The 22830-nt window shown below is 46.7% G+C and overlaps 1 protein-coding gene across 1 annotated transcript in view; it reads left to right on the top strand.

Annotated features, from left to right (window-relative positions):
- The window catches only part of LMNB2 (lamin B2), a 32265-nt gene that overhangs the window by 1448 nt on the left and 7987 nt on the right, over nt 1-22830 (top strand). Inside the window, exons 2-9 of the mRNA XM_043973063.1 lie at nt 8873-9009; nt 14069-14225; nt 14923-15048; nt 15752-15922; nt 16845-16970; nt 18315-18535; nt 20671-20962; nt 22143-22250. Coding sequence (XP_043828998.1) covers nt 8873-9009; nt 14069-14225; nt 14923-15048; nt 15752-15922; nt 16845-16970; nt 18315-18535; nt 20671-20962; nt 22143-22250 — 1338 coding nt within the window. The remainder of the gene's footprint in view (nt 1-8872; nt 9010-14068; nt 14226-14922; nt 15049-15751; nt 15923-16844; nt 16971-18314; nt 18536-20670; nt 20963-22142; nt 22251-22830) is intronic.

Genomic DNA, 22830 nt, shown 5'->3' with positions numbered 1-22830 from the left:
CAGTTATTCAGGCCAGTTTTGTGGGGGAGTGCTTGTGGGAGGTGCCGGCCCTTTCCCAGCCTTTCTAGCGGATGGATACCTTGTAGATTCGTAAACTTGGAAGCTCATCGTGATGATCGCATCCCAATACCGTAATTTAGGAGAAGGGGTAACAGTAACAGTCCCAAAGACGGAAAGCAGCTTGTCCAAGGTCACGGACTAGTTAGTGAGACAGGACTAGAACCCAGGCAGTAATAGTAAGAGCTGGCATTTAGTTATAGTTAGGGAGCACCGTAAGGTTTGGAAAGTGATGCAGGTGCTGTTAACCCCATTTTACTGTTTAGGAAACGAAGGCAGAGAGGTTAAGTGACTTGCTCCTGGGTCACACTGCTAGTAAGCGTCTGAGGCAGAACTTGAATTCAGGTCTTGACTCCATGTCCATCACTATTCATTGTCAGGGTGCCACTTAGCTACCTCGGGTGTCTTGTTGCTTTGTTTCCTCGTCTGTCAATTAAATTAAAGGAGTTGAGCTATGGTATGCCTCTCCCAAGCTGTAAAAAAATCTAAGCTTCTGAGATCCACTAGTATAAGTCACCCTGAATCAAAAGTATCAACTCTGCAGTGTCTGTCAGTTACTTAATCTCTAAATGAATCGGGGCGCCCTCCCCCCCCTTTCATTAGAGGAAATTCTCCAGGATCGTAAGATACAAGTCCTGCTTCTGTGCCTCTTTGGACTTTGAGAGGAAGTATCTGTATAGAGTTTGCACTTAAAAGTCCAGTGCCTAAGTAACACGTGAAGTTTCTTTGCGTTACAAAATGTTAATTATTGCAACAAATTCATTCAACAAACTTCCTCTGGTACTAGGCACCAGGGATACCAAAGTTACTGAGGCACTGGCTCAGGGAATTTACCAGGTCTAGTAGGAGACATCAGAAATATATAATAACAATTAGGTGTTTTCAGGGTAGGGTGGGGTGGGGTTCATTAGAGGAAGAAGCTACTTCCTGGCCGGAGGGACCAGAGAAGATTCTTCTGAGGAGGTGGCATTTGAATTGAGCCTTAAAAGACAGATAAGATTTCCTATGATCTAGATGAGTAGAAGAGTAGGACATTGGTAAAGAGGCAGGAAAATACTGGATCTTCATCCTCTGCTGTCTAGTTTGACTAGGGCCACTGCAGCTAAGACTGTAAAGTTAGGTGCCAGCCTGGACTTAGAAAAGTGCCTGTAAAGCCTGACCTTTGTGGAAGATGAATCCTTTCAGGGGCTATTTGAATACTGGAAGTTGGCTGATTGGAGACTAAGAAACCCCATCTTTTGAATGAAAGGGACTGGGCCAAGAGAATTTATTGTTGCCCGTGACTCAGACACAGGAGTCCTGCATTCGTTTTCACAACTTCTATGTGAGGCTGTTAAACACACAAATGCCAGAGACTTGTTGGAATGTGAGATTTCCTGGCAGGGACAATTTATATTGTGTTGATATTTTTAAAATTCAAAAGATACTATAGTCCCAGCCCCTTAAGGAGTGTACACGTTAAGGAGGAAAGAAATGTAATTTGAAGCAGATAAAATGACCTATAACGATCCATTCTCAGAACCCCATGGCTATCAAAAATGAAACTCTAGGCTGTTTCTTCCCACCCTTTGGGGATGCTTTTGTGGCAACAGAGGTAGGAGGAAACTGGAGTAGGGTCAGTTTCGTGCCTGGATCTGATGTACCTGGCAGTGTGTCCTAGAGCAGTGTAAACTCCTGACCATTGGAGGAGCAGCAGCAGGTCATTGGGGGTAGTGGGCCCAGTGGCATGGAAAGAAGTTGTCTCCTGTGGACCATGAAACGGGAGCCCCTTCCACCATCAGTCTAATGCATCCCTACAAGCCCCCCCACCCCTTTTTGTTTTTTTGCTGTGGCATCTGAACTGATGCAATAATAGTAATTTATATAAGGGCATTATCTTATTTGATCCTGTTGGGGTTGTGAGGGACCTTAGACAACATCTAGTGTCATTCTGCACATAGTTGTGTGCAAAAAATAGTTTTTGTTGATGATGGTACAGATGAAGAATTAGGCCCAAAGAGTTAAAAAACCACAACAAAAAACTCTTTCCTTCTTTTATTCTCTGGACATACTCATTTTACCGATAGGGACACTGAGGCTGAGAGCAGCAACATAGGGGAGGAGATTTTGGTGGAAGAGCAGTGAGGGGAAAGGCTAAAAAGGGGAGAGTTTGGCATAAAATTATTGGTTTAAGTAGATTGGCCTCAGTTTTTTCATCTTTGAATTGAGGGAGTTGGATTAAGGGCTTTCTAAGGGTCCTGGTAGCTCTTCCAGGATTTTCTATAACTGTATCCTGTATGCGGTGGGAAGCCACTGAAAAGTATTTGAACCTAGGAAGGAGTTAGGTGATCGTTGAGTGCTCTGGAGGAAGAGTCTCAGGAGGCTCTTTGCAGAAAAGTCTTGGGATCCCAAGAGCAGGGTGAGGAGTGTTAAGGGTTCCACTGTAGGCAGTAAGCTGCTTAAAGGCTGGCACTTTCAAAACTTGTTTTCTGTTCCTTCTAGCATGCAGCACAGCCTAGGAGGCCACTGATAGATTAAAGAAAACTTTCCAGTTGTTGTTTGATTATAAATGCTTGGTAGCAGGGAGAAGGTATTAATACATCAAGGTTTATTAGAACGAATGAATGGTCATGGAGGAAGTGGGACCAGAGGTTGTTTTTTAAGTGAGTTTTACATAGTAAGTTTCTATTCCAGGCTCGTAATTGGTCAAACTGAACAGTCTCTGGTTCTTTTCTTCCCCTGGAGGAAGTGAGGAGCTATGTGCATTTTAGCTGTCAGGGAATGCTTGTGTGGCCCTTGGCACATGCATGTGGCAACACGTTTCCTGTGGGCTCCTCATACCTTTTTGCCTTTGTCATGCATTCAAATAAAAACAGTCTACATTTTGTCAACAGCTTACTACAGTGCCCCCTGGAGCATTCTTCATGAAAACTAGTATGGAAAAAGATGAGAATGTTTGACCAGAAACCCACTTGATTGTTGTACATAAAATTTGAATAACCAAGTTGGAGAGGATTTAGGCAAGTCATCTGGCCTCCTTGAGGCATTGTGGAACAGATACCATGACCCTAGGACATGGGCCTGGTTTCTAGTCCTAGCTTTGCCACTTACTTCATAAGGCACATCATTGCTCAGTTTCCCTTTACAGATGTAAAGTGATGAGGATTGGAAAGATTAGCCATTGTGTATCTTCCAGCTCTGGCTCTCTGATTCCTTGTAGAATGTAATATATTGTAAAACCCTTTAGAAATAGGAAAGTGATGTAAACACAAGCTCTTGTTTGTTGAATTTTTCCTTTTGGCTTTACCTTTCTCCCCTTTGGTTCTGTGCTGCTGAAAAATCGCCTCCATGGTCTTTATTTCCAGTTTACTACTGAAAGATCATATTTGTATGGTGCTTTCAGAGTGCTCACAATCTTTCACTTAAGCTCTACAGCAACTCTGTAAGGACTTTGATGCAGAGATTATTGGTGCCATTTTACAGAAGTGGGCAAACCAGCACACAGGTCCTGATCGTGGAATTTAGAGCTAAAAGAGACATTAAAAGTTATCTTGTTGGGACAGCTAGGTGGTGCCATGGATAAAGCACTGGCCCTGGATTCAGGAGTACCTGAGTTCAAATCCGGCCTCAGACACTTGACACTTACTAGCTGTGTGACCCTGGGCAAGTCATTTAACCCTCATTGCCCAGCCCCCCCCCCCAAAGTTATCTTGTCTAGTGCTTCCAAACCTAATTTGACCTATGGAACATTTTTGGTTTTGAAATAATTGATAGAAGTTATTCATCCTGAGGGGCAGCTAGGTGGCACAGTGGATAAAGCACTGGCCCTAGATTCAGAAGGACCTGAATTCAAATCCAGCCTCAGACACTTGATGCTTACTAGCTGTGTGATCCTGGGCTAGTCACTTAACCCTCATTGCCCCACCCCCTCCCACCCCCAAAAATCATTCATCCTGGAGAATGAATATAGGAAGCTGGTTTTTGTCTTTGTGTCTTCAGCAGGGGCCTTGAATCATCAGGGGTATTTAATACATGTCAATAACCAGTCAATAAGCTTTTACTAAGTACCTGCTGTGTACCAGACTCTGCTGCACTGGGAATACAAAGACAAGTGAAAGTCTTCCCTCATAAAGTTTATTATCTAATGGGGGGAAGTGGTGTTGTTTGTGTATACTGGTTATATACGGAATAAATCCAAGATAGCTGTTGGGAGAGAGCACTAGCTGCTTGGGGGATCAGGAAAGGTTTGTAAAATGGGGTGTTTGAGATGAGTTTTGAAGGAAATGAGAGATTCCAAGAGATGGCAGGGAGGAGAGAGCACATGTCAGATGTGACAGGGTAATGGTCTAGTGATGGAGATGTGTCTGCTTTGAACAGGAGGTGGGCCATCAGGGATTGACGTGGATGGATGTGGAGGGGGGGCTGGATTTGAACTCAGGTCCTCCTGAATCCAGGGCCAGTGCTTTATCCACTGCACCACCTAGCTGCCTGTAGCAGGGTCTTAAAGGGTTTAACTAGCTAGTTAGAGAAATTTAAGTTTCATCCTAGAAGTAATAGGGAGCCATGTCGTTTATAGAGTGGGGGGTGGCATCGGATATCCTATTTAGGAAAATTCATTTTGTTAGCTCTGTGTGGAAGATAGATTGAGGTGGAGAGAGAATTGAGGCAGCTAGGCAAATGAGGAGGCTATTTCCCTGTGAAAAGTGATGAGAACTGAACTAGAATGTGTTTGGGTGAGTGGAAAGAAGGAAATATGTGTGAGATGTAGATGTAGAAACAAGATCCAGGAACTGCTTGGATATATGGAGTGAGCAAGACTGAGTTGTTGAGGATGACAGCCGAGGCTGGAAACGGGTGACTGCAAGGCCATTGCTCCCCTTGTCAGTATCAGGGAAATAAGGATGGCAGTAGTGGGTTTGGGGAGAAGGATAATGAGCTCTCTTTTTGGACGTGGGGGAGTTGGAGTTAACTACTCGACATCCTGTCTGAAAATGGCTAATAGGCAAGTGATAAGGTAAGGCTTTGTCAGGAAAGAAACCAGGACTGGATGGAGTTAACAGGCATTTATTAAACACCTGCCGTGTGCCAGACACTGTGCTAAATTCTGGGGAAACAAAGAGCAAAAGACAATGATCAATAGAGGAAATGCCATGCAGATAGCTGTGTGATAAATGAGTCCTCTACAGGACAATGGAGAGAATTTAAGGGAGTTGCCAGCATTGAGGGGGATCTGGAAAGGCTTCCTATGGAAGGTGGGAGATGGAGATGGAGATGAAGATGAGGAGGAGGAGGAGGAGGGAGAGCATCCCAGGCCCCAGGGACAGCCAGGGAGGATGCTGGGAAATGGAGGAACATCAAAGAGGCCCGTGTCACTGGAGAGGAATAAAGAGAAAGAAGAATGAAGGACTTTACAAGCCCAACTAGAGCTTGCTTCCATTGGATCCTTGAGGAGGAAATAGGGAGCTCTTGGGATTTATTGAGTGGGGGGGATGTGGTCTGACCAGCACTTTAGGACAGTGTGACTCTGGGAGTCATCAGCCTAGGCCTGTTGGGATAGGGCCTGGACCTGGTATTTCTTTGGTTTTGGAGGACTGTGGAATGAGGAGAACTCGTACCCGTGCAGGTCAGCACTGTCTTGGAGTGGTGCCTAGAACCTGGGAGATTGAGTGACTTACCCAGGCCTTATCCTGAGCTTGTGTCACAGGTAGGGCTTGAGCTCAGGCCTTCTTGCCTTCAGGATCAGCTCCCTATCCACCACATCATCCGTTTGTATAGGGATGATAATTAATCCATAGGAGTGATGAGAGCACCAAGTAAGAGTGTAGAGATAGAAAAGGGCCCAGAACAAAGTCTCGGGATATACTCACAGTACCGGGGTGTGAAAGGGATGATGATTCCCCAAGGAGGCCAAGAAGGATCAGCTGGACCGTTAGGAGAGCCAGGAGAAGCAGTGGCATGAAAAACTAGACAGGGCAGAGCATCCGGGAGAGGGTGAGGGAGGGTGGTCAACAGTGTCAAATGCTGCAGGGAGGGCAAGAAGGAAGAAAATTAAGACTTCCTTAAAAAAAAAAAAAGGGCATATGCTAATACTTCTGATACCTTCTTTTCTTTTCTTTTTTTTTTTTTGTGCTGGGCAATAGGGGTTAAGTGACTTGCCCAGGGTCACATGGCTATTAAGTGTTAAGTGTCTGAGGTCCGATTTGAACTCAGGTACTCCTGACTCCAGGGCCAGTGCTCTATCCACTGTGCCACCTAGCTGCCCCTTCTGATACCTTCTTAATTTCATGTTTAATATTTGAGAGGGAATTGTTTCTGGTGTTGACATCTTTTGGGGGAGGGTGGGGCAGTGAGGGTTAAGTGACTTGCCCAAGGTCACACAGCTAGTGTCAAGTGTCTGAGGTCAAATTTGAACTCAGGTCCTCCTGAATCCAGGGCCAGTGCTTTATCCACTGTGCCACCTAGCTGCCCCAAGCGGTGTTGACATCTTTAATTAACCAACAGTCATTTATTAAATACTTTGTGCCTAGCACTGTGCTAAGTGTTAGAGATACAAAGAAAGGCAGAATAAGCACCAAAACAATTCCTGCCCTTAGAGTGTTTTCAGTCCAATGGAGAACCAGCCAACAGAACCCCATTCATATTGTGCAGAACACAGTTTGGGAAGGGACTGATGTAGTTCAACACTTTAATTTCTTTTTTGGGTGGGCAATGAGGGTTAAGTGACTTGCCCAAGGTCACACAGCTAGTTAAGTGTCAAGTGTCTGAGGCTGGATTTGAACTCAGGTACTCCTGAATCCAGGGCCGGTGCTTTATCCATTGCGCCACCTAGCTGCCCCCAACACTTTAATTTCACAGTGAAGGAGATGGCTTGTCCTAATAGGGAAGAAGGAACATGCTTAGTGTTGTGCAGTGAGTTAGAGGCAGAAATTCCTCTAAAATCTTTTCCTTTCCTGTACTGCATTCCATGCCACATGTCTTTGCTTTTCCCCTAGGGTAATACATGCAGTCAGCAAAAGATGTGGGCATATGCTCTGTGTGGAGGTTTGTTTGTACTTGGGAGGCTGGAAGGAAGCTCAGGATATAGCAGGAGGCCCAGTCCTTGGAGGTCTCTTGGGAGTGAGTATGGGTGTTGGTGCTTTGTGTCTTCTAAGGAATGGGGGAGAGGAGGGCCGAGTTTATCTTTGAACCATTGTTACCAGCTTTGGAAAATCAGTTGATGTGTGAGCCACTCATCTCCCCAGGTGTGTTAGATCTGGGCACATGGCTCACACATTGTTGGTCACAGCTGGACTGGTTCTTTTGGACTTGACCAGCTGAAAAACTGATGTCATTATAGGAGGGTTTTACAATCTGCAGAGGGCTTTCCCCCCAACTTAGGAAGTCAACTGTGTATTGTCCCTCATCTAACAATGGGGGAGACAGGCTTAGAGATGGGAAGGGTTTGATGGAATGTGAAGGTATCATAGGAACCCAGTGTACCTCCACCATGCCTTACTGTGTCCCATTTTATAGGTGAGGAAACTGAGTCTTGGGAGAGGTTTGGCGATTTGTTTAGCCATGACTTGTGGTCTGATGCTGACCAAAAGGCCCCACCATGATCCTGTTGACTGGCACCTGCTGGGAAGAGATCCACATGAGTTGGGCCTTGGTTAGGGTCAGGTTGCTGGCCTCTCAGACCTTCTGTCACACAGTTGGTCAGCTCACTCTCCAAGTACATCCTTTCCAGTTGTTCAGTAACCATTACTATTCTCTCAGACTTTTCTTTCATGTCTTCAGTCAGCTGGTGCTTATTGAATCCTGACCAGAACCTTTGGGGGGTGGGGAGGGAGACCACACAGAGACACATGGTTGCCCTCCAGGAGGTCACAGCCTTAATAGGGCAGGCCCAACACATGTGCAGGGCCAAAGAGGGGCAGCAAGTGTAGGTGGGGGGCAGGGAGATAGCAGCTTTAGTTGCCAAGGGATGGTGGACACAGGTACTTCATATACAGGGCCACAGACCAAGTTTGCCTTTTTAGGAGATGCTACACCTTCTCTGCAAGAATGTCTATCCACAACTCTGGGGCAGGGGCTAGGCTGTGACTCTGTTTGGGAGAGCTGTCATTTGTGCTGATGGTTCTGTTTGGAAAATGGTTTTACAAGAATCTATGGCTTGTTCAACTCAATGAACTCTTATTGGCACAGCCTTCTTTTTATAGTGACTGGGGCTGGAGTATGCAAACCTAGTCTATGCTGTCTTTTAAACTATAGAACAGTCTCACTCTGGTAAAAGAAAAGGACAGGGAAGCAAACCAAACAAACATTGATCGTGTCTGACAGTGTAAGCTTCCTTTCACATATCTGTAGCCTCTTCCCTCTGAGGAGAGGACAGAAGCATCATTCGCTTGGGTCACACTCTGGCTCTTCCTTCAGCTGTCACTGTTTGGGCATGTCTATTTTAAAACAATCTGGCCAATTTAGATACCTAACTCTGGGGGTCCTGGCTTCCCTGGAGCTTATGGGCTGAGAACAGACAACATGTGTGGCTCTGTTAAACACCGAGATAGAAATCAGTGGAATGCTTTATATTTTTTGATGGGTTTTGCATTTGTGTTGATTATTTGGGATGGAATGTGGAAAAGCAGATCTGGAGTTCTGGAGAGAGAGGCACCTTTCTCTTCCTGAGGGGGACTTTTAAGATTTTAGTGAGCCTGGTTCTAGGATGATTTACATAATGAGATGCTTCTCATCTAAGACACTGGGAGCTGGCCAAAATCACCTTTTCTTGCTTCTGCTTCTCCCCAGAGGCATCTTCTATGTGCCCTCTGTTTAGAGTTTCTTTCTTTCCTTCTCTCAGGTAAGCGGAATCAAGGTCCTCTATGAGTCGGAGTTGGCTGATGCCCGGAGAGTCCTGGACGAGACTGCCAGGGAAAGAGCCAAGCTTCAGATTGAAATAGGAAAATTAAGAGCGGAACTTGATGAGGTCAATAAAAAGTAAGTGGTTTTGACTTGGTATAATTTAGGCCTAATTAAAGCAACCACAGTGCTGACAGGCCTGCCATGGCAAGAAACCATCTGGTCTGCTTAACTCTGGGAGGACTTTACTGCCACTCTATGGCTTCCTTTATATAGGAGGGCCCATGTGACGAAGACCCATGCTTCAAACAGATCAATGGGGGTGGGGGTGGAGGGGCGGAGGGCAATTTTATAGGATCAGGTTTCCAAAGTTGACTGTCAGTTTTGCTATAACCCAACATGTGCCTTCTCCAAAAGCTTCCTGCTTTGCAAAATCATGCAGCGAAAACCACAGTCCTTATGGGGAAACAAGGCTGGGGCACAGTGCTCAAAAACTTCATCAGTGACACATCAAGAAAGAGAGGAGCCCAGTTAAAAATGGCAGTAGTTTTATATATGTTAAATGGTTAAGATGGGCGGGCAGGGAGTGTGTGGGCTAGTCCTCCTCACGGCTCCTTCTGCCCCCGAAGATAAAATACACTATGGCACTTTATGCTGACAAAGACCTGGAGGTCGCTTTTGGAAGTGGGTGTCCCAGGGGTTGCAGCATGTGAGTCATTGTGAAATGCTGCCATTTTCTGCACTGTGTCTGAGGAAGAAATTGTGCAGCAGCAAACTGGAGTTCTGTTCAAAATGTTCTCTAATATTATGTCAGAACAAGCTTGGGTTTTTTAAAAGATGTGTCAGCAGAACTGACCGCACTTTAGGGGAGGATGTACCTATGCAGGGTCCACTCTGCTTGGCTTCAGGTATGAAAACAACATTCATATTTAGAAAGCCAGGTGCCCACCTTTTCTTAAATGCTATTGGGGGCTCAAAGGGGAGGACTTTTCTAGTTGTATCCCCAGCAATGTTTCTCACATCAATACTTTGTTTTTATTCATGACTTCATTTATATGTAAGGCTTCATTTCTTTAGCCTGGTATTTTTCAATCTTTCCTAGTCCCCTCCATTAAGGGTCTCCTTTGAATTATGCCTCATCCTGAGTGGAGGTGACCCTTGCATCTTTAGACTTTGCCAGTGGAGTAGAAACTCTGACTGGATCTCCCACCCTTGCCTGGATGTACAGCAGGGGACTGAGCCCATCCATCACATGAAGGCTGGTCACTGGGCCGGTGTTGGGGGCATTTTGGGGCCACTGTACCTCATACCATGGTATGAAGGGACTTCTGCTCTCTAGCAGTGAAAAGGATTATAAGCCTCTTTTTTTTTATTTTTAATATTTTTTTTTAGTGAGGCAATTGGGGTTAAGTGACTTGCCCAGGGTCACACAGCTAGTTAGTGTTAAGTGTTTGAGGCCGGATTTGAACCCAGGTACTCCTGACTCCAGGGCCGGTGCTCTATCCACTGCACCACCTAGCTGCCCAATTATAAGCCTCTTAAAGTTCAAGGTGACTGAACTAGTAAACAAGTGGTGGGGCTTTTAATAATTCCCCCTTAACAAACTGAGTGAGGGACTTCTCTGTTCAAAGCAATGAGTCCGGGGCAGAGTGTATAAACTCAAAGGGACAAGGAATACAAGGAAAGTAATACAAGGAAATTTGAGGAAAGAGGGCATACTTAGTACTGAGGAAGATCAGGGATCACCACAAGCTGATGAAAGAGAGCAGGGGCTTCTGGGACGAGGTGAAGATTGAGTTGTGTGTGTGGGGGGCAATGAGGGTTAAGTGACTTGCCCAAGGTCACACAGTAAGTGTCAAGTGTCTGAGGTCAAATTTGAACTCAGGTCCTCCTTAATCCAGGGCTGGTGCTTTATCCACTGTGCCACCTAGCTGCCCAGATTGAATGGTCTTGAAGGAAGAGCAGGTTCCTGCACGTGCCAGGCTTGGAACGGTTTGTATCAGTGCCCAGACAGAGAGGCAGGAGATGGAGTTACAGTCATCTATGCATTGGGCTAGGGATCTGTCCAAAAACCTTATCTCATTCTCCAGGCAGGCAGACTCTCTCCCCTCATCTTCACTTTAACATCCCAGGGCCTCCTAGAGAAATGAGGAAATGGAGGCTCGATCAGCCATCCCAGGTAAACCATCCTGGAGACCTCTGTACATCAAGAATCTAGCTCAGTTTCTTCATTTTACAAACGGGGAAACTGAATTGAGGAACAGAGGAAAAGTGAATTGCCTGAGGTTATAACCTCAGCAATGTTGGAGAAAAAAAATACTATACAAATGCATCACTCACTGTGTTCAGGTACTGGTCTGCTGGAAAATTTATTTACTATTGAGAGACTGGATTTGAACTCGGGGTCTAGCTGTGTGACCCTGGGCAAGTCATAACCCTGATTGGCTCCAGAAAGAAAGAGAACAGAGAGAGAAAGAAATGTCCAAACTGGCATAATCACCCCTGCCCTCCACTGTGACTTTGCCACAAGGTGATATCAGTTAACATTTGTGGGAATCTTGGAACTAGAAAAGATATGTTACCATGCAGTCTGTGTTGACCTTCCACAATTGGTTGAGTAACCAAGGCACCATCCCACTGTTGTGGACCACACCTCTCCCTCCTGGAGTGAGACAAAGGGACCTCTTCCTTTTCATTACTGTCAGGATCCTTTCTCAGCATGGACAGTCACTTGTGCACTGCTAACTATGGGGAGACTGAGTGCCCTTAGCTGTGCCAGGACCAAATCACTTCAGGGATGGGGTGGGCAGCATCTTGAAGAGACCAGAGTCCTTTGCCAAAAGGTTTAATCTATTTCCCCAAGAAAAGGAGCTTTTCCCAAGGTTTTTGGAAAGGACTTTAGGGGGGAAATGGTATTCCGATCTCTCCAGTTTTACTGTATGTACCTGGGGTCTTCAGTGTGTGTCTGCAGCTGGGTGCCAGGATCAGGCCCATGGCCCTCCTTGATGTCAGATCAGTTTCCAACATGCTGATCCTTCAGCTCTCAAAGTGCCCTCCTGGCAGGTTAGGTTCCCCACTGACTGAATTGATCCAAGGAACACATGTGCCCTGCTGTCCCCCAGATGCTGCTGGGGTCCTTTATCTCAGAAGCTTATCCTGGGGGGTGTGAGGCCCTAAAAAGTGCAGTGCAGCATTGCCACAGTATCTGGTAATTGAATCATTTTATTAATATGGCCAGCAGGTTATTAATAAAACAAGGTCTGTGGTTATCTCTCAGACCAAAGGCCCCTCCTAGTGCTCCTGTTCCCATACCTTTCCACTCTGGGAGGGCCATCACTTAGCAAAGCAATCTCATTGGTTAGCATTATTCACATCTAATTGAGGCAGGGTGGAGCTCATCCTGCTGGTGAGTTGCCCCTCCCAGTGAGGGGCTGCTTATCTAGCTGTTGATACTCACTCCAAAGGCCAGTGTTTGGCCATAATTCTGCTGAAACTGGGAAGCTGCCCTTTGCGAGCCTCTGTCCTGTGGGATGTGGGGTGTTCATCTGGGTTAACATGTGGTGGGGGGAGATAGAACTTGGAATTAGAAAGATGGGGGCAGGTGGATGGTCAGGCCAAGATGTGTGATGGGAGGCAGGGGCAGGAGAAGTGGGACAGGCCACTTCCCCTAGAGCTTTTTTCCCCTCCTGCAAAGTGGTATGAACTTTACCTGCTATGAAATGAAGCCTTTGAGAACCTCCCTGGCCAGAGAAATGTTGTGGGAAGCCCCTCCCTGCACTTTAATGTCTTTCCTACCTGGGAATCCGCCCACTGACCTGCAAACTCCAGAGCAGACTAGTTCCCTCTGGACATTTAGGCCAGGCCCTGCCTTCAGGCTTCCCTTTGATCACTTGGGAAGGAAGGCTCTTTAAGGGGAAGGATGGAACAATTCCTGAATTTGTCAAAGCTGGACAGGTTACTACTAGTGCTACCTAAGACTGAGAGTTGCTGACTTGAATTATCCTGTCATGGGCCCATTGCCCCCTGCTGGTGGGACCTGGGATAGGCCTGTTTGAGCCTGTGCAAAAACAATAGTGTTGTTACTCATAGCTGCAGGGGTCCTTAGGGCTCCAACCCCTTCATGTTCTTTAAGAGGGTGTACTAGTAGGGTCCAGGCACCATCTGTAGGGTACCAGACCCTCTTTCTCACCTTGCATCCCCCTGATTGGTCAAGGCACTCATACCATCCCCCTTTGACCAGCTAAGGGAGTGGTGGGAGGCTTTGCAAACTGGAGCTGTTTAAGAAGGTGCTGTCAGGGGCAGCTAGGTGGCGCAGTGGATAAAGGACTGGCCCTGGATTCAGGAGGACCTGAGTTCAAATCCGACCTCAGACACTTGACACTTGCTAGCTGTGTGACTCTGGGCAAGTCACTTAACCTTCATTGCCCTGGGGGGAAAAAAAAAAGAAGGTGCTATCAAAGGGAGCCCTTCTATACCAGTAGTTTTTCTTGGGAGGAAACCTGTTAAGTTCACTTTGAAGTTGAATAGCACTGGGTGGGTGGGAGAGATCATAGAGTAAGATGGACCTCAGATAATCTAATCTAAAAGAAACCTAGAAAACATGGAAGACAAGAGGGGAATGGACTTGTCCGAGGTCATACAGGTTGTAAGGAACAGAGCTTATTGGGAGATTTTCCTTCTCACTAGTCTTAGAAATTCTCCTTAGAGACTGCTGAGTCTCTGCTTGAAGAACTTGCCTTTGGACACTTGCTATGTGTCCATTTGTAGAAGCTCAAGGAAAGCCTATCTGGGCACTTAGTGATGTGACTTAAAGAGAATAAAATAGTACTTATTGTAAACACCTCTAATTGGTTATTTGCTAAAATCTTCATCTTTTTCTCAATCTTTATTGCTTTTTGTATTAGGTCAAAGCCCAAAGACTGTTGTTTTAAACCTCAGTAGAAATACATGTATTGACACTTAATGTTTTTAGATTGGGAAAACATCCTCCCATCTGACATTGATCAGAGGTATAGTGAGGGGAAGCGATGGGCCTGTGGTGGCAGTCAGTAAGTAGTAGAGCTAATCTAGAACCAGGAACTCGACTCCCAATTCACAGTTCAGTCTGTTTTCTCATGTGGTCATCAGGTTAGAGCACGGTGAAGTCCCTGACTGTCCCTCCCCTTTACTTATCCAAGCATTTATGTTTGAATTTCAGCTGTAAGAAGAAGGATGGAGATCTGACTGTTGCCCAGGGCCGGGTAAAGGACCTTGAGTCCCTGTTTCACCGGAGTGAGGCTGAGCTTTCTGCTGCCCTGAGTGACAAACGGAATCTGGAAAATGATGTTGCCGAGCTCCGGGCCCAGCTCGCTAAGGTAAAGACTCGCACCCTGCTTGTGGGCCAGTGGGCCAATGGCCCTTGGCCTGGCAGCCATTTGGCTGCTTGTGCCAGTGTTCTGGGCTGCTCTTTTCCACTCCTGTCTTCTATGTCATTGGAGGCATTCAAGTGAGGCTGGAGGGCCCTCATCAGTGGGAAGGAAGTGGGAAGTTGGGACTACATGCATATGTTGTCCTGACAGGGCTGGGTGAATGGCCTGGGGATGAAATAATTCTGTTTATGCAAAGCCAGAGTATGACCTCAATGACTGCAGCCATGTGAAATGCCATGTCCTTAGTCATACTTGCATTTAATTATCTGGAAATCCTAACAACTGACACAATTGGAGCACTCACCATTCACCAGGAACCTAACAACCCATGAAGTAGGTGGTTTGAGAGTTTTCGTCCCCATTTACAAATGAGTACACTGAGAGGTGGAAGGATTTGCTCAGGTCACATGAGTGATAAGTTCTAGTCTGGGATTCTAACCCATTTCCAGTGACTGCACATTAAGGGTTCTTTCCCCTACATTACCCAAGGTCTAAGGTGCACTTGTTCTCTGACCTGGCCTATGGATTAATACTATACTTAAATCTTAAGAGATTTAAGAGCCCCAGGAGGGTTTGGGTTTAGGAGGGGTGGAGGAGTGGGAAGAAGGCATCTGAGCATGTTGGCTTCGACCCTCAATACCAGGCGGAAGATGGTCATGCTGTGGCAAAAAAGCAATTGGAAAAGGAGACGCTGATGCGGGTGGACTTGGAGAATCGCTACCAGAGCTTGCAGGAAGAGCTAGACTTCCGGAAGAACATATTTGAAGAGGTATTTTTGACCTGTTACCCTGTTGTGAAGAAAGGGCCCACAGCAGGGTATGGGGAACCCCAGACAAGGGCTAGGCCAGCTTTCAGCATACTGTGATGGAGTCAGAGACATCCCTCAACAGCCCCTTGTTCCTCCATGATCCCCAAATGCTCCAGGCATTCCCCTGTCCCCTCACATCTGGCTGTCCCATGGGGCCCTCTCAAGGTTCCCAGTATCTTCAGAAATAAGAGAGAAGAGAGCACCTTTGGCAGTGTGGATAGGCTTTGGGCCCAAAGGCCTTACCCAGCTGGAGGCAAGGCCTGGCTTTATGCTGATGGCCATGTTCTTTCTAAGCCATCTCCATTAGCACCTGATACCTGATACCTGGTACTTTGTACAGCGTAAGCTTGTTTTAATCTTTGTCGAACCAGTCAAAAAGGAATCCAAAGTTGTGTCCAATGAGACTCTCAAGTGAATAAGGACAGCTCCTTGGCCTTTAAGTTAGTGACTTAAAGGACTTTTTCCCAGTCTTTTCTCTCTTCCTTGCTGTTCATATCTATGGTGAAACAAGGACTCTCACTGGAAGTTTGCGTAAGCTCACCTCACTATTTTGATGCTTCTTAGAAGAGAAAGCTATATAGCAAAGAAGCTTCCTGCTGTCTGCCCTTCAGGTGAGGAGCACACAAGTGATTTCCACTAATTGCCCTTTTCTCTCTTGGGTTAGGAGGTGCGAGAGACTCGGAAAAGCCACGAGCGCCGTTTGGTAGAGGTTGACAGCAGCCGTCAGCAGGAATATGAATTCAAGATGGCACAAGCCTTGGAGGACCTTCGTAATCAGCATGATGAGCAAGTGAGGATCTACAAGATGGAGCTGGAACAGACCTACCAGGCCAAGGTATGAGCATGGGAGCCTGCTGCCCCAGACTTTGTGCTCCATGAGGCTGGAGGTAATCAGCCCCTGGGGGGGGCGGGGTAAGGGGCTAAAATCCTAGTTATACCATCTCAAATCTAATGAGTGGTAGCCAATAAATTATGTTTTAGCAAGAGTATTTAAGTGTTTAAGTATTTATTAAAGAGCATTAGGATCAGAGAGAAAGGTAAAAATCTAACTATGTCTAAGAGACCTCATCATCCGATCCGCCATGAGGAGGTCAGGAACAAAAAAGGACCCAGTGCCTCTTGTGAAGCTGGGAGTATCCCACATGCACACACCAGCTCCAAGCTAATTGGCTGGTAGCCTTGATTGACAGTACCCACGAGCAACCAGTCCCTTCCTGAAGCCAAAGAAAGCCGCATGGCTTACCCTCAGACGCCTTCTCCCCATGGGGAGCTTTCCTACAGTAACTCTCCAGCAGGTGGCATCACTCCAGTCATTACAGGGGTTCATAGCTCCTCAGCATTCTTACCTTTATTGGAGACCAGTCAGGCTAAAATGAGCGTCCAAGGACCCCCTGAGGGGATGGTTGTGTGTGTGAAGGCCTGTCCATCCTGTAGTAATGGTACTGATGGTCCCAGTCGCTTCTTCTGGCCATTCTCATCGCTTGTGGGAGCAAAGTTCTCCTGCCTCCCTCCCTCCTCCTTGCATCACCGCTCGCTTTCAACCTAGCAAAGCCCGTGAGGTCCCATTTCATTGTGTCCTGTAAAGAGGACTGTGCCCTGATGGCATGTGCAGGGGTTCTAGAACAAGGGGATGGGAGAGATACTTTTGTGAAGGCAGGTAGGCTGTCAAGTGTGGGGAAAACTCAGCTCCCCCTTGGGGCGGGGGTCAGCTTTCCTCTAAGTGCCCTGGCCTATGTGTCCTTCCTTTCCTCTTTCAGCTGGAGAACGCCAAACTGTGCTCTGACCAAAATGACAAAGCAGCCAGTGCAGCTCGGGAGGAGCTGAAGGAAGCCCGCATGAGAGTGGAGTCTCTCAGCTACCAGCTCTCCGGCCTCCAGAAACAGGTGATGCCCGGCCCCCTCGGCTCCTGCTTTGGATCACTTACCCTTGGGTTCCATGCTGAGTTTTGTCAGCAGGCATTTAAACATGCAGTCTCTGCTCTTGGAGAGCTGTCTGCCCATTCTCAGACGGCCAGTCCTGAGGCCCTTTCTGGAAGTCATATAGCACTGATGCCTTTCTCATTCCCATGTAGCTCAAAGAAACTACGTGTTTCTCTAGCTCATCTCGCTAGAAGAGAGATGCTTGTAATTGTAGACAGTACTTTGATTGACAAAGCACTTTACTTGTGAAAAAACTTGAATTTAGGGATATGAAGGCCCTGTCCCAGCCTGCTAACCCATCTTCTCTGACTTATCTCAAATTGCTTTTCTAGTCTATTCATTCAACAGTTATCATTCACTTAGTGTATGCAGTGTCCTGGAGAATAGACATGATTAGACACAGATCCTGTTCACATGGAATTCATAGGCTGAATAATTGAGGACTCCAAAGAGCTTTGATTTTGTGTGGGTTAGATCTGTCAGTGTATTAGAAATCAAAGCTGATAAATTTTTTTAATGTTCATTTTAAAATAATAAGTCCATTAAATGTTTTTATTTTTTTTGGAGGGCAATGAGGGTTAAGTGACTTGCTCAGGGTCACACAGCTAGTAAGTGTCAAGTGTCTGAGGACGGATTTGAATTCAGGACCCCCTGAATCCAGGGCTGGTGCTTTATCCACTGTACTACCTAGCTGCCCCTCAAGTCCATTAAATGTTAACAAGAAAAAATTTTTTTCCCCCAAAATAAAAATGAGATTGCATTGATTTAGACTTTTTTTCAGATCTTATGAATTTGCAGCTTAGTAGATTCTTATAACCTCTCCTGTGTTCATTCTGTTGCTTAGCACATAGTTAGCCTTGTACATAGTAGGCACTTAACCAATTTTTATTGGCTATTGTGATTTTTCTTCTTTTTTTTTTTGATTGAGGTATATGAGGAAATTCCAACCTCACACAGTTAAAGAGTCAAATAACATTTTAGATTGTTGTGGAAACAGGTGACCTCATGACCAAACTTTAAGAAGTGCTGTGCTGGGCATGTAGGACAAAGGACACAAAGAAAGGAAGGGGTCATGGTGGGTTTGGGGGACAGGGAGACGAAAAGGCCTTGGAGGGGCTCAGGTGAGGTAAATCCAGAAGGGTATTGTAGAGGCCCTTGAATGCTAGGCAGAAGAGCTTCAAGCTCTCTGAGCCCTGGTGAGTTTTGAACAGGGAGTAATCTTTGTATAGGAAGGCTTCTTCTGGCTATGACATGAAGAACACCAGAAAGGCTGAGCAGTTGGATTGACCACATTCTGTGAAACCATAGGCCAGTGCAGCAGAAGATCGAATCCGTGAGCTGGAGGAGATTTTGGGCGGGGAGCGGGAGAAGTTCCGCAAGATGCTGGATGCCAAGGAGCGGGAAATGACAGAGATGAGGGACCAGATGCAACAGCAGCTGACTGAGTACCAGGAACTGCTTGATGTCAAGCTTGCCTTGGACATGGAAATCAATGCGTATCGGAAACTCTTGGAAGGGGAGGAAGAGAGGTAAGGGAGGGCAGGTTGTCCTCTGCTTAAAAACTGTCTCAGGAGGGAGGAACAGACCTGAGAGCCTCACTGAGGTGCTCAAGACAATGTCCAGTATCCTACATTTTTTTAGAGAGCTGAACCAGATCCTTATTGTGGTTTGAGCCAATTCTTGGTGTACCTCTCTAACATGTATCACACTCTTTCCTGGGAGACCCTGTACATAATGTCACTTTTTGGAGGACGAGCATACATTTCTCTAGAGGGCCTGCAGAATGGATCTGTGGAGTTTTCTGCACAGAATGGCCCCTGGGATGCTAGGCTTCCCATGTCTGTTTCTTGTCTTTTTTCTCTCTTCCTCTCTGCCAGGCTGCTTCCCTTAGCACTGCTCTCCCTTCACCCCCCTATACTACTTTGGCCTGGGAAATCAGATAACCTTGGCTTGTTAAATGGGGGGGGGCAGGGCAATGAGGATTAAATGACTTGTCCAGGGTCACACAGCTAACGTCAAGTGTCTGGGGTTGGATTTGAACTCAGGTCCTCTTGAATCCAGGACTGGGACTTTTATCTACTGTGCCACCTATCTGCCCCTTAGTTGTCTTTTTTTCCATTTTCACTTATTTATTTTTGGTTAAGATTTTGTATAAAATAAGAGTCAGATCCTTTAGAACAATCCTCTGGGCCTGTGACATGGTTTTTGGCTACTTGGGTGACTTGTGTTGATTGGTTTTTACATCATTAATTTTCATCTGTATCCAGTTCCTCTCCCTCCACCCCAGCCCCACCTTTACCCTCCTTTGCCAGGGACAGTCAAGCCACACTCGGCTCTCTGGCTTTAGGAGGGAGGTGAATTACACCACCTCCTGCTTTATCCTTGTTTTCCTGGTTCTGCTCCCTTCCCTCTGCATTGGTTCATACGGGTCTTCTCATGTTCCCTGTAGTCCTCATGTTTCCCAGGATACCTGTGCCTTTACTGAGTACTTGCTATGTGCCCTTCCTTGTGCTAAGTGCTGTAGAGGACTCCAGGCCTCTGAGCTTGTCCTGTTTGCTGAGGGGGGGAGGAAAGAAGACTGCCTAGAATCAGAGTCTCCAAATTGGAAAGGGCCTCAGCATGCCATCCCAGCCATTCCTGAGCAGGCAGGCCACCCCCCTCCGATATAATCTGAGGGCCATCAGTCTCCTCTTCAAGACTGTCGTTACCTTCTGAGGTGGGTCATTCCGCTTTTGAATGGCTTTGATTATTAGAAAGTTCTTACGTGTGGCCAGGTCTCCCTCTTTACAACTTTAGGAGCTGCTCAGCCCTCTGTGGCCATGGCCCTCTCCAGCATGATAGAAGAGAATGACCATGCTGTTAGCATGCTCTCTTCCTGGCACACACGGAAGAATAAAGTGAACTCTCTGATGATGTGAGAATGTTGAGAAAAGGGAAAATGAGATGGATCTGCTGTTCTGTTGGGCAGAACGGAATTGGGAGTGCCTTGGGGCTCATCTAGGCTCAACTCTTCCCCAGCCCCTTTGCGTGTCGAAATGAGGAGTTACATTTTTGTTAGCCACATCACTGGCACCTAGAGAACTACAGGTGAAAACCAAGCCTTTGGCTTAGGTGTGAAATCTGGTTACTGTTGCTGTTTGTATCCTTTCTCTGTATTGTCTTGGTGGGCGAGTCAGCTGCGGCTTCTCATGGACCCTTGCTCGGTTCGTCTCCAAGCCGAGTTGCCAATCATGTCCTGCCTGACCTTTTTACTGGGCACTTACATTATATTAGGGCTGGAACAGTGCAGTAAAGGCTTGTCTGATTGATCAGTTTGTCTCTTGGCTTTAACCGTAGTCCTTCTGAGACTTCCTAAAAGCAGGATTCTGGGGTAGCCCTTGGTCAGGATTCTCTGCCTTGTTCACAGATAATACCTGCTGCATTTTCCCTTCCTCATGGCTCTGCTCCAGCCAAGCTGCTTCCTGGCCTTCTTAGGAAACCTCAGAAATGCTCTCTTGGGTCAGTGGCAGCCTGTTCAGCCCAGCCGCCTGTTCCCGAGGAAGGCACCATGGGACAGTTGGGACCAGCTCCAGCCTGGGAGGAGTCTTCTAGGATGTCCATTCCCCTGAAGAGGGGTTATTCTGCCAGGTTTCTTGAGCAAGCTGGTTTCCTTTTTGGTTTGCAGGCTGAAACTGTCCCCCAGCCCCTCTTCCCGAGTCACTGTGTCCAGAGCCACCTCAAGCAGCAGCAGCAGCAGCACATCTGCCATCCGATCTTCTCGAAGCAAGAGGAAGCGGGTAGAGCTGGAGGAGCATTCAGGCAGTGGCACCAGCGGCATTGGCACCGGCAGCAGCGCCAGCAGTGCCAGCAGCAGCAGCTTCCAGTTGTCCCAGCAAGCCTCTGCCACGGGGAGCATCAGCATAGAGGAGATTGATTTGGAGGGGAAATTTGTGCAGCTCAAGAACAGCTCTGATAAAGTGAGAAGGGGTCAGACTCATGCAGAGGCCATGAGATGGGTTGGGGGCGTGGGAAGCCAAACAGCCTGCAGGTTCCAGGCTTCCTGCTGCTGTTTTCCAGTCATGTGACTGTAGGCAAACCCCTCAAAGGTGTTGAGACTTAGTTTCCTCATCTAGATGTCAAAGAGTGTTCGTAATTTACTGTGTTTGCGGCACGGTTTGCCAGAATAGTTTTTATTTAACGTTAGGAAATGTCCAGCCTAGCCCAGTGCTCCATGCCTTTAGACATGTCTCTCTTCAAAGGCAATTTAAGGTAACACTTACAGGAGTGTTTTCATGTTTTCTGAAAATGTTTTAATATGTGAAAATACAATTTGGGGTTAGGATAGTCATAACTTAATTTCTTCCTTGACCACTCCCTCAAGAACTGTAAGGGCTGGTCTCCCAGTGATCCATATAGAAATTTTTTCCTGAGTAATAGAAAAGGGGTGGAGCAGAGTAATCCCTTCTGGGGGTGAGGAAGTTGTACCTTTAGTTCAAACTTCAGTTTACTATGGGACAGCTAGGTGGCAAAGTGGACTAGAACACTGGCCCTGGGGTCTGGAGGATCTGAGTTCAAATTCAGCTTCAGACACTTAACCAGCTGTGTGCGCCATGGCAAGTCACTTTAACCCCATTGCCTCAATACCCCTTCCCGGTTGTCCAGCCAAATTTAGTATCCTTTAATCCATTTCCTTAAGAAAATACCTTTAGTCCTCAGTCTGTTCCCCACCTTTGGGGAGAAGGGAGTGGTGAAGGTATAAGGCAGGTACAAGTCTGGAAAAAATTACCAGAGGAATATTTAATATTTTAATTTGAACCATAAAGGAGGTTTTTATTATCTCTACATAGAAAACAAGATATTAGAGGAAAAGCACTTTTGGGGGCTTTTGCGGGGCAATGAGAGTTAAGTGACTTGCCCTGGGTCACCCAGCTAGTAGGTGTCCCGTGTCTGAGTTTGGATTTGAACTTGGGTCCTCCTGAATCCAGGGCTGGCGTTTTATCCACTGCAGTGCCACCTAGTAGCCCCCTAGAAAAGCTCTTTTTAAGACATTGTGTTATATAAAAGAGTAACTGAGGAGCTCATCCGTGAGCACTCACCAGCCTGCTTCCAGAGCTTGGTCCTGGCCGGCTAATGTGGTACCTTGTGTCTTTTCTCTAGGATCAGTCCCTGGGGAATTGGAGGCTAAAGAGACAGATTGGAGATGGTGAAGAAATTGCATATAAATTTACGCCCAAATATGTTCTTCGTGCTGGGCAAACTGTCACGGTAGGTCAGAGAGAACTAACTCTTGAGGTCATTGGGCTAGGTGAGGGGGGTGGGCAGAGGTGTCAGGAGAATTGCCATTCTTGGAATAGGTAGGATACTGACCGTTCTCAGGCAAGGGGCAAGTGGCTGGTGACCTTGCCTGCTACAGCTGCTGGTACCTGGCATGATATAGTTTGGGCTGGCGTGATGACTGCTGAGGCAGCAAAAAGCTGTCCTGACAGTTTTTATCAATCAGTTAATTAGTCACTTAATTAAGGGGTGGTGGTGCAGTGTGATGTTGAAGCAGACCTTCCACTTGTTTGAGAGGGAAGGGAAGAGGGGTCATTTCCCACCCATGACACTTTCAGGAAGAAGCTGCAGGGATTATTGTGACATAGAATTCCTGTCACATCACTTTTCTTGCTGCCACAGGGCAAGCAATGGGTGAGAAGCCAGGTAGAAGCACTCTGTGAACCAGGACACACACTGTAAGTTGGAGCAAAATGTGTGTGTATTTGTGGAAGATCATCTGGGATTAGGAGGTGGGCGGAGATGGAGGGCTACACCAGGAGAATGGAGATAAGAGAAGATTGAAATCCTT

This window comes from Dromiciops gliroides, chromosome 1, assembly GCF_019393635.1.
Source record: "Dromiciops gliroides isolate mDroGli1 chromosome 1, mDroGli1.pri, whole genome shotgun sequence".
Taxonomy (NCBI): domain Eukaryota; kingdom Metazoa; phylum Chordata; class Mammalia; order Microbiotheria; family Microbiotheriidae; genus Dromiciops; species Dromiciops gliroides.
Note: the sequence above shows the minus strand (reverse complement) of the source record. Positions and strands in the feature narration are given on the sequence as shown.